The sequence below is a fragment of the Tauraco erythrolophus genome, chromosome 6, assembly GCF_009769465.1.
Source record: "Tauraco erythrolophus isolate bTauEry1 chromosome 6, bTauEry1.pri, whole genome shotgun sequence".
Classification (NCBI taxonomy): Eukaryota; Metazoa; Chordata; class Aves; order Musophagiformes; family Musophagidae; genus Tauraco; species Tauraco erythrolophus.
Window position 1 is genome coordinate 30,950,962 of NC_141470.1, and position 15,504 is coordinate 30,966,465.

General features: G+C 39.9%; 1 protein-coding gene across 1 annotated transcript in view; it reads right to left on the bottom strand.

Moving 5' to 3' along the window:
* Positions 1–464: 464 nt before the first annotated feature.
* Positions 465–15,504, bottom strand: part of EHD4 (EH domain containing 4) — a 31,478-nt gene continuing 16,438 nt past the window's right edge. Inside the window, exons 4-6 of the mRNA XM_086613017.1 lie at positions 10,950–11,362; positions 6,486–6,650; positions 465–3,542 (exon numbers count right to left, since the gene is read on the bottom strand). Coding sequence (XP_086469143.1) covers positions 3,006–3,542; positions 6,486–6,650; positions 10,950–11,362 — 1,115 coding nt within the window. The 3' untranslated portion in view covers positions 465–3,005. The remainder of the gene's footprint in view (positions 3,543–6,485; positions 6,651–10,949; positions 11,363–15,504) is intronic.

Here is a 15,504-nt window from a genome sequence, read left to right on the forward strand (position 1 = left end):
AGCCAGCAAGGCAAACAAGGTAGGCCCAAGGGTTTGCGAGGAGGTAGCGAGAAGAGATTCCTTCCCCTGAGCAACAGCAACCTACTATATCAGTTTAGCTGTGCAAGAAACTGCTGTTTAAAGTCCATGTGAAATGCACTTTATTCCTATCAGCTAAGTACAACGCTAGCGCACTGCACCACATATCCAGAAATCTGTGCGTGTAGCTCTGCACGCCGATCTGAAACACTTCTATTTCTCCAGACAAACAGGAAATCTGCATCTACTCCTATACGTGCTTTGTGCATTCTCCTTCCAAATTCTACAGGAAAACAAGAGCATCTTGTTTGCACCCAATCTAGACAAAACACTTTAAATTATCAAAATGATGGATTTCAATTTGTCTCTCCTAAGCCCAAGTGAGTGCGCTGTCATGGAAACTAAAGAAAAAGGCTGTGTTCTCTATTTTACTACCAATAAGTTAGGAAAATAAAAATCATTGAGAAACTATCCTGTTCCTCTTACTGAAGGAGGTTATTTCTACTGGCATGGGATCACATTGCTCCAACGCATTTGGAGCATCACCCCTGGAAGCTACACCCAGTGGGAATGCAAAACACGGGTCCACTCCTGGCACCCGGTGCTGCTCAAGAGCAAGGTAAGGCAGACAGAAGATCAGTAGCTTCCCAGATCCTCTCAGCTTTGCCTGCACTACAGTAGTCACAATACACAAGCTTCCTTTCTTTTGCCTGGTGGCTTTCCTTACTAAGCTAGTCAGGTTGGTCATTAGTGTATGAATTCATTACTGACTGCAGATACTACACAGAAACGAGCACGCATTACTACTTCCGCAGCCTGATATGTTTGTTGTTTGTTGTTGTTGTGTTTTTTTTTTTTTAACAACTCCTGCAATGTCTATAGACTACTTTTTGTTCAATCAAAAATAAATTACATAGAAAATTAGTTACTCTGCAGATGTACAGTCACACAGGTAGACTCATGGTCAAGTTTCACAGCTCTACTAAAGTGCACGGAAATGCACTAAGGCCAATCTGGCTCCTAAATTAGGCCTAACAGAAATAAAGTTGGTATGCTTGAATGATAAGACACAAACCTAAGAATTAAAATAAAAGCAAGTCCTCAAGAACAATTTAACTATGCCAGGATATCCTTGACACAGGCCCGGAAGCCTGGCAAGGTAAAGGTGTTCTTCTATCACTGTTTAAAACAGCTTAATTGTTTTGCCATGGTAGAGCCCTGCCAAAATTCACTGTAATTTCACATCAGAATAGAACAGATGCAAAAAGATAAGACATCCATAATGATCTGAAGTATTAAACCTGACTGACAACCTACAAATGTAAGAATTTGAAAAAAAGCAGCAGAGGCTCTTCCTAGGTCACCCACAAATCTGAACATGTTTGACTAAAATCTTAACTGGGAGACAATACCCAAAATATTTCCCTTCCCACCCCTACTGCAAAGATGCTAAAACACTTTTTGGCTTGCTGTCTCAGAAGTCACTACTTCCGCCGCTTACTGAGACTCAAAGAAAAAGTGCTCAAAACTACAGTACCTTTGATGTGCAGGGTATTTCATTCCACAAATGGAATACAAGTCAATTCCTGCTCACATGCACAGAGCAGAACTGACTGCCAAGTTTGATTTTAGAAAAGCACTGGCCCTCCCTGAAAGACTCAAGTTCACAGGGCCAAAAATTTGCATTCTTTTAAGGTACTGATAAAAATCAGTTGTAAGCAGTCGATACGTTCAACTTTGATTGTGTTGTTGGAAAAATGAGCGTTTATTAAACATCCATTCCTTTCACAGATTGCTTTCAATAAAGGAATAATATTTGAAGGGATCATTAATCACAATCAACGTCAAGATTCCTGTTAGCCTTCCCATCTTTCAAATCTGCCACCACAGAAATCAAATCTCCCTTTTGTGGTTGTCAGCTACCTGTTGGCAAAAAAAACTTTCCTTAAAAATATTATATAAAAAAATATACAGAAATAACTGCATAATTACCTGTAAATAGAAATTAAATACTAATGAAAATTTCCCCAGACAATTTGATGTCCTTTGAAGAGGCTGACTTTCAGCAATGCACCTTTTCTGAACAGAAAGTGAGGTTTGATTTCAATGGAAACATGATTTTTTTTAATTTTTTTTTTTTTAGCTTATGAAAACATTCTGCTGTCACTTTGAACAATTCAGGAATTTATTGTCTGCAGAGCAGCTAAACTGAAACCTCAAAAGAAACTCCAAATACAAGGAAGAAAGGAGATTAAGTTCTTCTAATGATAATACTGAGTATATAGTGCTGTATCAAACTGAAGAAGCAGTTCTTCACATAACAAGACATAATGATGACACATTGAAAGAATCATTTTAATATTTTGCAGTTCTAGCTATAATCAGTAAAGTTTTAAAACAAGTCTGCTTATATTCTAAGCACTAAAAAGACTCTCTCAATTACTCTTCTCTCTTTTTCTAACCTTTTATTAATAATAAAAATAATAAAAATAAAATTTCCTTTTACATCAGCCTTTGCTTAAACTATAGAGATTCTGACATTCATTCAATGCCCAAAGAATGTTTTTAGCACAGAAAACGTTCCTTGCATAGGCAGGTGAATTTAACATTTAGAGCTTCCTTGCACTATTTAAAGTAGTTTGGAGAAACTTATGGTTGATACGTGTTTAGGTTTGGTGAGGATCAGTGATTTTTATACACGGTCTTTTCTGCTCTATGGCTGTAAAGGCAGCAAGACACGGAAGCAGGACTACAAAAACATTTTCACCTTACGATAGATCTATACAAGGCACTTGTGATAAGCACGTCTGAGTGAAGGTCAGCAGGGACAGCTACACGAATGTTTCCCTGCTACCATGCTTCTAATTTCAGTAACTTGCGTTAAATGTGCTGCGAGGTTTAAGGATCTAAGTCTAATTTCAAATTTTGGTGGTTTCAACACATTTGCTGAAAGACTTCTAAAATCCTCATTCTTATTCTTGTATTTTTCACTCTGTTGTCTGGAAAGGTTTCCTGTGAGATGGGGGCACCAGGTGGGAAGGTAGCGTGCCAGGTATTTCATATCCATCCAGTTTAATCTTGATGAGATGTTTTGCTAATGCAAACTCCTCATCATCCAACATCCCATCGCCATCACAGTCTGCAAGTTTCCAGATCTTCCCCAAGACACTGTTGGGTAGTTTAGAAGTCACCATCTCCTTCTTTGCACTAATCCCAGATATTTTGCCATTGATTGGTGACAGAGTGTAGAAAATCTCATCATAAGCAGGCTTATCTCTGGCAACAACCCATTCATCTTCATCAGCTCCTTCCTTAGCGCCTTCTCCATATCCGTGGCCAAAAGGTCCTGCCATGGTGCCATCAAATGCTCCACCACGTACCATCTCTGTGGGCATATTGCTTTCTTCCTGTCTGATTAGGCTCATCAGGGAGGCAATTTTGTTGGCCAGCATGTTATCCACAGTTTCAATTAGCTTTGGTTTCAAAGAATGGAATTTAGTGAAGTCACAAGCCTCCAACTGCTCCTGTCAACACAAAGGTTTCAGTGACAGTAGTTAGAAACATTTCCAGTATATTGCAAAGGTTAAAGAATGGGCTTCAAATTAAAACAATGTTATCTTTTGAAGTAGTTTCCATACCTGAAAAACACCTCTTGAAGGAGAAGCAAAGCGGACACATACATACTATACACCCAATATATTGATAAAACACACTAAGACAATTTTGCAATAGTATATGAACTAATCTATTAAATTACATTTACGATAAAATTTTCAAAACGGCAATGCATAAAAACATGGCAGTTGATGAATGTTACCCAATAACTCTCCATTTGGCAATTTTCTTCCAAATATCAGCAAATGCATCCAAGTAGGTCCTCAGTCCTGCTAGCACTTATGCAAGTGTGTAAAGTTAAAAATAAATCCAAGATTTTGCAGGACTGATATGATTTTATAGATTAGACTTCTTGTTTGTGGTTAGGTCATGAAGAAGTGTCCTTTACCAATAAAGAAAAATTGAGTTGGGGTAACAGCAGCAGTGTTTTTATAGAAGTGCTGCCAGAACTCATGAAATCATATGGTTCCTGCTGAGTTTTCATCTCATACATAAACTCCTACTAACCTCAGTGAGATGTTTAACTAGGTGATATGTGCTATTCTAACACAAGCTCAAGCACGTTTTACACCAGAGCATTGGAAAGTTAAAAATGCTTTAGGCAATCCTTAAATGATTTCTATATGCCAAATGCTAACCAGGAAGAAAGAGTTACAGGGGAAATCTGAAAAAAAAAAACAAACAAAAAACCAATGCCCGCCAAAACACCTCTCAAAACGGTGTTAAACTGCTTTAACAAATCACATATATTACCTCAGGGAGCTGCTCCCATACATATCAGAACTACAATGATATGACCGCAAGAAACGTGAAACACGGGCAAGTGGCTTTGCCTATGCATACACAACTGAATTTCTTAGATGAAAACCACCAACCATCGCTCTGTTCAGGTGATGTTTATACACTATCACCTGATGTACAGTAACTGATCAGTGATATCATTTATGATATGCAATAAATCCTCAAAAGCAAAGGTCAAACCTGCTATCTGTTTTGGCACAATTTTCTTTTCTCATAATTTTGCTCCTCATTACAGAAGTGACGGATGTCTTGTATATATTTGCTGCCATCTGCTGCTGAGGCTTAGTGATATGTACTATTAGTTTGATAAAGTTCCATTCAAATTTTGTTTTAATATTCTAAATGACATCACCTCTCACTCTCTCATTTCACATCACCAACAAAAGCAGCAAGAGAAGAGCCAACTTTTTCCAGACAACCCCCTTTTAAAGTCTAACTTGTCATACCCTTCCAACAATTGTGCTTGTGAAAACCTAGCTGAAATAGACCTTGTGCTTCATTTATAATTTACTGTCTCATGCCAATAATTGATTCCCAGTTTAAATATTTTAGCTTATAAAATAAACTTGTGTATCCCTACAGATTCGTATAGAGAGGTTAATCAGTCAGTCATCACTCTTTATGATTAGCAGTGTAAGCATACCACATAAATTGTCAGAATGATAACCAAGTGTCAATCTGGAAAACGTCCTCCATCACACTCATGACTAGTCCATAGTCAGACCAAACTGCAGGTTGCTGATCTCATGTTCTTCAGCTTCCAAGCTGAATTATCTTCTAATGCAAAGGTCATTTAAAAGCCTATGATCTAAGATCCAAAAGTTGCAAATTGAGGCTTGAGGAATAAACTGAAAAGCATTGCTAACACAACAGTAGTTGCTCTTCCCTAAAATACTCTCTGAACAACTCACCTCAAATCAGCAGACAGAAACAAAAAGGCAAAAAAGTGAAAGTTGGTAGTAAGATTACATAAAGTTCAAAAGAGGAACAAGCGACAAAAGGTATTTAAAAATTAACAATAAGAGTATAAATTGAGAACTTTGCTCTCCCTTCTTCATAGAATACAGACTCAAAAGGACAGGAAAAAACTGAAAGGCACTATCTGCAGAAGAGAGGTTTTAAGTTGGACTTTCAGGTAACACATTGCTTTTGTTACTCACTGGCAAACAATATCAGTTACAGCAAGAACAGAGTAGGGTAAAATTGAATAATATGTGACTAAGGATATCTTCACCTACACAAGTATATGATAGCATTACAAAAGAGATATAAATACCCACATTTAGGATACAAAACAAGAACCATTTAACCCGTAAGTATCCACTGTCATTTTATTTGCACAAAACCTTAAGATTTATCTGCCGTGAGGGACCAAATGTTGACTAAAAGGACAGAAGATCTGATTCCTTACGATAATTTCTATAGTCCTGTATCTGTGGATGCACACTAGGCAAGTTACCAGTTTTTTTTTGATCTGCACTGCTTCCAAGTCATGCTAACCCCATAACAGACACAGGACTGATTGTCACACCTCAGCCACTCTATTGAGGTGTGAGAGACACGTGAGAGAGTTGGGGCTGTTCAGCCTGGAGAAGAGAAGGCTCCGGGGTGATCTCATTGCAGCCTTCTGGTACTTAAAGGGGGCCTACAGGAAAGCTGGAGAGGGACTTTTTACAAGGGCATGTAGTGATAAGACAAGGGGCAATGGATTTAAACTGAAAGAGGGGAGATTTAGATTAGATACAAGAAAGAAATTTTTTACTCAGAGTGGCGAGACACTGGAACAGGTTGCTCAGAGAAGTTGTGGATGCCTCATGTCTGGAGGTGTTCAAGGCCAGATTGGATGAGGCTTTGGGCTACCTGGTGTAGTAGTAGGGGGGTTGGAACTAGATGATCTTTGAGGTCCCTTCCAACTCTAACCGTTCTATGACTCTATTGCTGAAGACCATAAACTATAATGCTGAGATACTCTGTCCAACCTTTTTTTCCTATTTGGCAATCCTGTTGGAAAGTTAGTATTATTTCAGTGGAAGTGTAATCTATCATCTTACCTGCATTTTCTTGACTTCAGGGAAGTCCCCTGCTGAGATATGGTATTCCCTTTGCAGCTGGATGTAGATCTCTGGTAACCTGCTGATCAGTTCCTTCTTCTTGTTCTCTTTTCCAAAGACAGAGGGCATTTCTTTTTTCAGATAGCTGATGATATAAGCATGAACCTAAGAAGAAGCAAAACTGAAATCAAGACTACTGTTTATCTATACTTAACATTGGTGCTCTTCACCCAGGTCATAAAAAGAAATAAAATTAGTCTGTTTCCCTAGGTCAGCTCAAGCATAAGATATCATCAATGATTGTTTCTGGAACTTCATGTTTATATGAACACTTATCAACTAGCTTTTGCTGCTTTCAGTATTCCTTGGAGGGGCAGAGAGAAAGCAAACACTTTCAAAAGAAATACAGATGTACATGATACAGCACTCTAGCAGTACCAACAGTGAGAGAACAAGCAAGGCCCCAAAACCACGACCTGACACTACATGCATAGATCATACACAGAGTGCCAGTCATACTGGTCCATCTGTCTCAGTGGTAGAGATCTGTAACTCCATTTGTCTTATTATTGTGGGAAGCAATGGGATAATGCCTCAAGTAATCCAAGTATGATTAAGTGTCAGGGCTATCTAACTGAAGTGACACTGCATTCCAGAAAAGTGAGTACCTATAGTCTATATTTATGCAGTCACCAGAGGATGACAGAGCAGGCAGAATACTGTAATAACAGCATGCCACGGCTGCCTTGCAAAGCCTTAGAGAGAAGAGCAGGGTCTTTCCAGCATATAAGGAAAAATATTAATTTATGACGACAAGTTCTAAAACACAATGGTGCTTGCAGAGCTCTTAGAGTCTCCCATTTGCCGTGATCAAGATAATCCAGCACTGTCATCAAAACATCCATCCTGCCCATGCTCCCTCTTTCCACTCTGACCTTGAATCATTCATCTCTTCCCCTTACCACCCTCCCACCAGATTCCAGCACCGAAAGGATTTGCTTGGCCACACAGCGAGTGATCTGGTTCAGGACAGAAACAGTGGTTGCACTTCTTAACTGAAGTGAGTTCTCTTATCCAGTTCATTGTGTGGACACTGGTACTCGTTCCACACACAAGTGAGGTGCAAGGGCAGCCTTCTTTTAGAAGTAATACACATCTATCAAAACTTGATGTAATCAAACTGCTTTCCTAAGTTCTGACCGAGCCAGGATCACGGAAGTCAAATGACCTCCACAACAAGATAAATCTTTACAGAACTCAGGTCCTTCTTCATTAAAAAAAGGGTGCAGCTGTTTTCAAAACAGAAGTTAGTTACAATTTTCACATGCACAGAAAAAAAAACCCAAAACATTAAAAAATAATGTCTATCAAACGGTTCAGCAGTAAAAAGCTGGAATTTTGAAGACTGGGGGAAGACAGACTACCACAAAAAAGCATCAATAGAAAAAGGTGGAAGTATAATACTTAATACCTACCAAAACATGACAGAATGTACCTTATATAGTATTCTGTACAAACCTTACTTATTTAGGAGGCTTACTGGAAACTGGAAGAAAAACCACTCTCTGTTTTCAAAGAAAAATGGTGTAACCAGTTTTCATTTGCACATCATCTTATTTGCATATTTGACAGGACAAGGGGTAATGGCTTTAAACTTTAAGAGGCTGGATTTCAATGAGATCTAAGGAAGAACAACTTCATTCTGAGGGTGGTGAGGCACTGGAACAGGTTGCCTAGAGAAGTTGTGGATGTTCCATCCCTGGAAATGTTAAAGGCCAGGTTGGATGAGGCTTTGAGCAACCTGATCTAGTGGAAGGTGTCCATGCCTGTGGCAGGGGGGTTGGAACTACATGATCTTTAAGGTCCCTTCCAACCCAAACCATCCTATGATTTTATGATCTCAAGATCACAGCTTTCAAGCAACATCACTTCCTCATATCTAAAAGAGTGCATGCATTTACACTGTAGATAAATTTAAATTTCAACAGAGGAGGGAAAAAAAAAAAACCAACAAACAAAATAGCATAAAGAAGCAGGGTTTCTGCATGAAACCGTGAAATTTTCTAATAGGGTAGATATCAGTATTTTTCCAGAATGACAGAACTGATTCAACCAGGATATTTCTAAGAGAGTTTATAAATAATTGTAAGCAATTTTATGGATCTTATGTTTAAAATAATAATTCTAGCAAACCCAGAAGAGTATGCTTACAGTTCACAACCACTAACAGTTTCTCATGTGCATGCTAAGTGATCTAAGGTCTACCACTATGCACATGTGTTTCTTGAAGATAAGAACAGTTCCCATCTTCAAAATGGGATAGTGAGTCACGGGGCTTAAAAAAAATGTAAAAGAAAAAAGCCTAATGTCCAAATTTGACAGCAAGTTAACAGTTTGCTTTTGGTTACTGTACACATTTTAAGAGAGATTAAGAACAGACTGGCATAGAAATAGGAGCAAATTACCATGCAATGCTGTAAAAAATGATTTTTTGAGTGTCAGTACTTTAAAGGTCAGTTTGGAAGACAGAAAGACAACACTGGAAAGATTACATTGCTGCTTTCCTGTAGATAAACAGTTTATTTCCCTTCCATAGCTGTCTAATTAGCATGCCCTATGAGCGTATTTTGTATTCACCTTTATCCATTTTTATTTTACGTTACATAGAAACACCTAAAGACAATCCATCTGACACTTTTCCAAAACGACTGTAACAAATGAAAGCAAAAAAGCTGCCAAAAATATCCACAAAACAGACTGAGATCATAGCAACTTTTAACATCATCAGGAACGTGATTTTACATGGAATTTTCAAAGAAGCAACTGCTATGGGGTGCCCTAAAGCTCAGGCCACAAAACCCCCTAAGTATATCATTACACTCAGAGTTAATTAAGCCAACATAGGAATTGGTATACATCCCGTACATGACTATTCTTGTATCAGTATAAGTGTTAGTCCTCTTCATTTTTGCTTAAAGTACACATGAAAATGTGTTCCAAGACAACTGCATTAACTCAACTCACATTCTGTTTGATAACTGCCTAGGAAATTGGGATTTCTGTCTGGTACCACCAGCTTTCTCCCCAAGTACTTCTGAGTTAGTTTTCCTTCTTGTCCAGCTTTCCAAATGACAAATCATAATTCTTGGATCACCAATTTTCATTTTGTTCTTGAGCTTTTCAAAACAAGAAGCTTGGCAGTGCTTTTAACTATTATTCTAACAGCAACTGTAGTGCTACAATAAAAAAAACCAAACACCTCATTGCAGAATCAGAGAAACAGGCAAAGAAATATTTCAGACGGCAACCAAAGCTTACTGCAGTCAGGCTGTGAGAAGAAAAGACAGGTGAAACTAGCATTGTTAAGCAGGGAGTCTGAAGATTAGTGTAAAATATAATTAGAAAGGTTTACAAACAGGTAATTAAAACTTGGTGATAATTCACAAAGCTTTAAAGTGACATCCACTCATTCAAAGATAACTAGAGACCTAATAAAAAAATTAAATAGGTATTCAACAGTCAGCTGCAGACAGTCACAGTGTTGTCACACACAGCCTGCCCATGCACACCAGTCAGCGACTGTAAGTTGCACACAATGCATGTACTCCTCCAGAGCTGAAAACAAGGGGAACAGTGACAGGGGCTACCTACAGTGGGGCACATAACTCACGTTCCTGGACAACAAGAGATGGATTTTTCTGGATATGACAACACCAAGTCTGTATCATCCAGTGTCTCTGACTGAGAATGAAGATGTTACAATCTGAGAGGCTTAAGAGTTTCCATCTAATGCACAAGCACCTCTCCAGTTCATCAGTATCTGTGCTTCACCAAGAGTGAGGCTTTTAATCAGTCTTGTATTCCACGGTATAAGACAAATGCATTTAGTCAAAGTGTTTTTCCACAGCAGCTGATTGACAGTATGCATTAAGGCATAAGCGTATGGAAGGCTGCATGTGAACAGTTTTGATTGTGGTTTTTTGCTCCTCTCCCTTTGGTGTTTTTTTGTTTGGTTGGTTGTTTTTTGGTTTTTGTTTTGTTGTGGGTTTTTTTTTTTTTTTTAAGTGTTCTCTACATACCAGCTATTGTTAAAAATAAAAAAAGAAAAAAGAAGCAGTTTATCTCCAAAAAGTAACATTAAGATTACCTCGTTGCACAGTGTAAAAAAAAAATATAATTCACTCCCCTACCAAGCAAACAATAGCTTTAATGGCCTAAAAACCATCAAATCTCTTCTCTAAAGTTAGGGAGGCATCCCAGGACAAGTCTCAATTTCCTCCTGCTTGCTTCTATATCCTGAGTGGCCACCTCTTCCTTGAAAAACTGACAATTCAATCCATTTGCTGAAAAACACACAGTTTATAGGTAGAAAAAGATTGGGAAGGGTGAGAAAGGATACACTGAAAGAGACAGAAGAGACTGCTCTGCTCATTCAATTAACTTAGTTTTTTTATCTTTCCTTACCTTTGCAAGTCTTGCCCTCTTAATGAGATCATTAAGTTTCCGCACAGCAGCCTTCTGTGGGAGACTCTGGATATCCATGAAAAGATCCTGTGCCTCGGCTTCAAAGAGTCTTCGATTCTCTGTGTTTCGGAGAGGATGGGCCCAGAAGGAGCCAATGTAGACCCGCAGCACTTCTGGAGTGTTAATCACCTTTCCCAGGGACCACATGAGTGCACCGTAGACCCTCATCAGCTGCTGTGTGTCCACTTGGTCAGCCTTATTGAGCACCACCCGAATCTTGTCATCCTGGCCCCGGAATGACTTAATAGCCTCTGAAAACTCATCTGATATATCCAGCTTATGGGCATCAAAAAGGAGGATGATGCGGTCGACCCTCTCAGCAAACCACTGGAGGACTTGGCAGAAGTCGTAGCCTGAAGGAAGAATACACCATTACAGTCCTACCATTCAGGAAAGCGAGTCTCAGCGAAGGTAGGGCTGGGGGCAGAGAACAAGGGGATCATAGCATCTACCAGCAAAAAAGAGGAGATGGACCACCTGGAGGAGAGTGTCTGTGAACAGTGAGGTCAGGACAACTGTATCCTACATTTCCTTTGGACTGGTCTCACTAGTACCACCTTTTGTTTTTATCACTGCCCTTCTTTCAACCTTGTCATCCATCTCTTACGCCACTATCTTTTGTGCTGCTGTGAGTTATCATCTCACACCCAAGTTTGCCTCTTCCCAGGACTTCTGGCTCCAGCAGAGCACCCAAGTTAAGCAGGTCTTACCACAAGCTCTCTTCATCACTGGCCACTTTGGTAGCACTGCCTATCTGTACTAACAAGGAAAACAGCACAGGTGCAGCACTCCAGCATAAGTCAGCAACAGGAAATATTTGGACTTTAAAACCCTTTCCAAACTCATCTCTCCTTCCATTGCAACACTTGCTGTTATTTCTGCCACAGCAGACTCAGAGATCCAATTTACAAGTAATGTGCCTGCGTTGCTGGTGGCTTTGGGGATGTGACAGGTTACAGAACACAAGCAGTGGCCCTTCTGATCATCCGAAACAAATTTTTTGATGTTCTAGAGGAAAGCCTATTTGTAGCACCTGTCTGGATGCTTTTATAAGTGCAGCTGATATCTAATCCACACAACAAATAATATTCAGGAACTCCTTATTCAAATAAAAGTGACACATTTAATCCACAGAGTCACCACTAGTGATGTGGTAATGGCATGGATGTGACTCATCTTGTTTGAGTAAAGAACAGCAAAGCGTGAGCTGGGACTTGACATCCCACCCCTCCTCTTCCTCTCCGAAGCAAATCGGAGCTAAAAGAGGGAGCAGTCAAAACCCAAGCACTAGCATAAAGTAACCCAATCAACAGTTTTGCTCCCAGTAGTGCATATCTAAATGCCAACAGCAAAGAAACACTTAGTTACCACCAGTGAACCCTCCAGGGTGTTTTTGGTCATTTCTCAGCTGTGTAAGATAAGCCTTTAAACCTCCAACCCCTCAGCAGAGAAAACCCACTTAAACTACTCATACATGAGCCAATTATCCAAACACTTCATACACCTGGTCCAGATACAAACAAAAGACTCTTCACCACTCCTCATTCTCCTAGCATCTTTTAAACAGTATAAATAAAAGGGTATCGGGACATTGTGAAGTTGCTTAGTTTTTCTTAAAACAATGCTGGTTCAGCCTAGTCATTATTCATTATACCTTCAAGTTGTTGGTCTTTAACAGGGAATCCAAAACCAAATCAGCTTTTTTTCACTTGCCAGTAGAACCTGACCAGGGCCAACATCAAGAAAAGCAGACATACGTGAAAGTACTAAAAAAAAATGGCAAACTCCAGAATTGTCATGGAGCATATCTGTCCATGTTAGAAACACAGGAAAGAACTGTCTTACATCTTTTGTTTAAAAATTACAAATAGCATATGAAATGAAGTCCAGAAATTCTAGTTAATAGTAAGAAACCGTCCCCAGTTATCTGTCTTCCCTGCCCCCTCACCCTCCCAAAGAGAGACTGTAAAACTTCACTAAAAATGTAGCACAGACACACCAAACTGCAAGGAGAGGGCTATTTTAAAAAGGTACTATTAGGATCCAAACGGATGCAGGTCAGACTCATCAACTGGCTGTATGAAAAAGGCAACATAACTTTTCCCATTAAATGCATTACTTTGTAAGGAATGCAAAATCTGGCCCCTTTCCAGACAATGCTGCTTTGGCACTTTCGTACGTTCCTTCCTGTGACCAGTTCCTGAAGGGCTGAACACAAGATGAAAGGTGAGGGCAAGGAGGAAAACTGCACAAAACACAGCTGGAAGAGAACTCTTCTCACTTTACACTAACAATCTGATCAAAACCAGTGTGAATAATTTATCTTTATAAAAATTTAGCAGGAAAGAAAGGGAGAAGCAAGATCTTGTATGTCATTTGCACGTCACAACGTAGCTGCAACAGTGCTCAAGTCTGACCTATGCAATAACCTGTTCTGATTTCACTCATGTAGAAGGAAATATGCTTGAAATGAAATACACAAAATTGCAAAAGGAAGCAAGTTAAATTATATTATTTTCCACAATTTGCACATATGAGAAGGTGACTTATAAGGCTGGTTAAATAAATACCGAAATTCCCACCATCGGATTTCTGATGGATTTTGAACTGTGGAAACAATTGTACAGTCAACAAATATATGTTAACTAGCAATAACTTTATTTTAAATATGAATAAAATATTAATGAAGCATTTGCTTTGAGAAAGAAAAGTCCGCTTGTTAAAAATGGGTAAGAAAAAGAATTCATAAAAAAAATCTAAAAAAGCTATTCACTTTAATGAAAATTTGTCATGAGAAGTGAACTTACTCTATATACAGATGTAGTGGTTACACGTTAGAGCGTATCTGAACTGCAGAGAAGTGATGCATGATTAAATGTTTCAGCACTGATACACAACGCATTTAGGATCCTGTCACATACAGCGCACGTATGTGAGTTAGGGATTTCAAAGTTCAGCAGCACTAGGTCAACGCTGAAAACTTGACAAAAAAAATTTGGTGTTGATACTTCTCAGCCTCTTGCTGCTCTACTGTTGCTTTTTCTTCAAAGGTTTGTTGCCAATGACTGATACCAGCAATTACATCCAGCCTGAGGATCTGTGTCTTACCAGGTACAACATCTACTTGCAGACGCACATTAGAAAGTCAATAGTGAGCCCTGTACCTAGCCAAGGGACAGAGGAAAGCAGTGATCCACCAGCAGCACTGCAGAGCTCCTAAGCTTGTCCCAAGCCACAGGGCGGGAGTGACCTTGTGCCTCCAACAGAGGCACAACTGTGGGGCATCACAGTAAGGGACTGAGCAGAGACCGCAGAGGAGAACAAAATGAAACAGTGTGGAAGAGAATGAAAAAGCTGGAGAGAAACCGCACGTCATTACCAGCCCTGGAAACAGCCGATGAGAGGAGTGATCATGAGCTCTCCATGTGTCCTTAGCACAGGGCAACCTACCAGCCTCGTGCACAACAGTCACCAGCCATGCTCAAAGTCACAGCTGTGCAATCACACAGCATGAGCATGGATCAATTTTCTGTGCCAGTTAGTAATAAAGATTTAAATAAACAGCAGGCTTTCCCTTGTGGGCCTGAGGTACATTATTTCTGACTTGCCCTAAAACCATCTCCCAAAGCTTCTGCAGTTCAGAAAACAATTAGGGCTTCACCTATCCTCTTTGAGCACAGACAGGCAGTGTGTCCAGTTCTTCCACCCCTGGGGCTGGAAGAAGGCATCTCTCAGGTGAACGCTGCAATGAGGAGCCTCCAAACTCAGAGAGCAGTACCCACTTCCCAGATCAATCAGGGATGGGCAGAGTGCTGCAGCGATCCCTCCTGCCATCGCTGTCTAAGTACCACACAATCAAGGCTACAACACACAATTCGGACGTGGGTAAGAGCAGCCTTTCCCGCCTGCCCAACCTGCTGATCTTCTAATACTTTGCCACAAACGAGCATCTAAACTTCCCAGTCTTTCAAACAGAGCTCGGTCCCCCATGGAAGGATGCACTTTTTGCTATCTGGGATGGAAGTCTCCAGTTATGTTAATGAAAGCTTGTCACGATCCAGTATTCCTGGATAACATTCCTACTGCACTTCTGTTGGTGTACTAATCCTAAGGAGAATGTACAGCGTCTCACTGCGAGGGAAAGCCTGACACAATGCTGCAACTACGTACATCACCTTACTTAATCCATGACTACATTTTCATAAGCCAGGTTGAACTGAGAAAATAACCTGTATTTAATAACTCCAGTTCTAAAAATGGAAGTGAACCAATGTCTTCAATTTTCCTCCGAGCTCTTTCCCATACTTCTTGAAACCCTCACCTTCAAGCCGCTCAATCATGAACCACCCCCATCCCTCTGCCTTTCTAAAAGCAGTTCCTCCCCACACCCTGCCAGACGTTGCTTCTCCTTACGCTTATTGTTCCTTCCAAAACTTGCAGACCATACGCACATTTCTGTCTGACACGGGCTTTGAGAACGTCACCAGTGATGCTG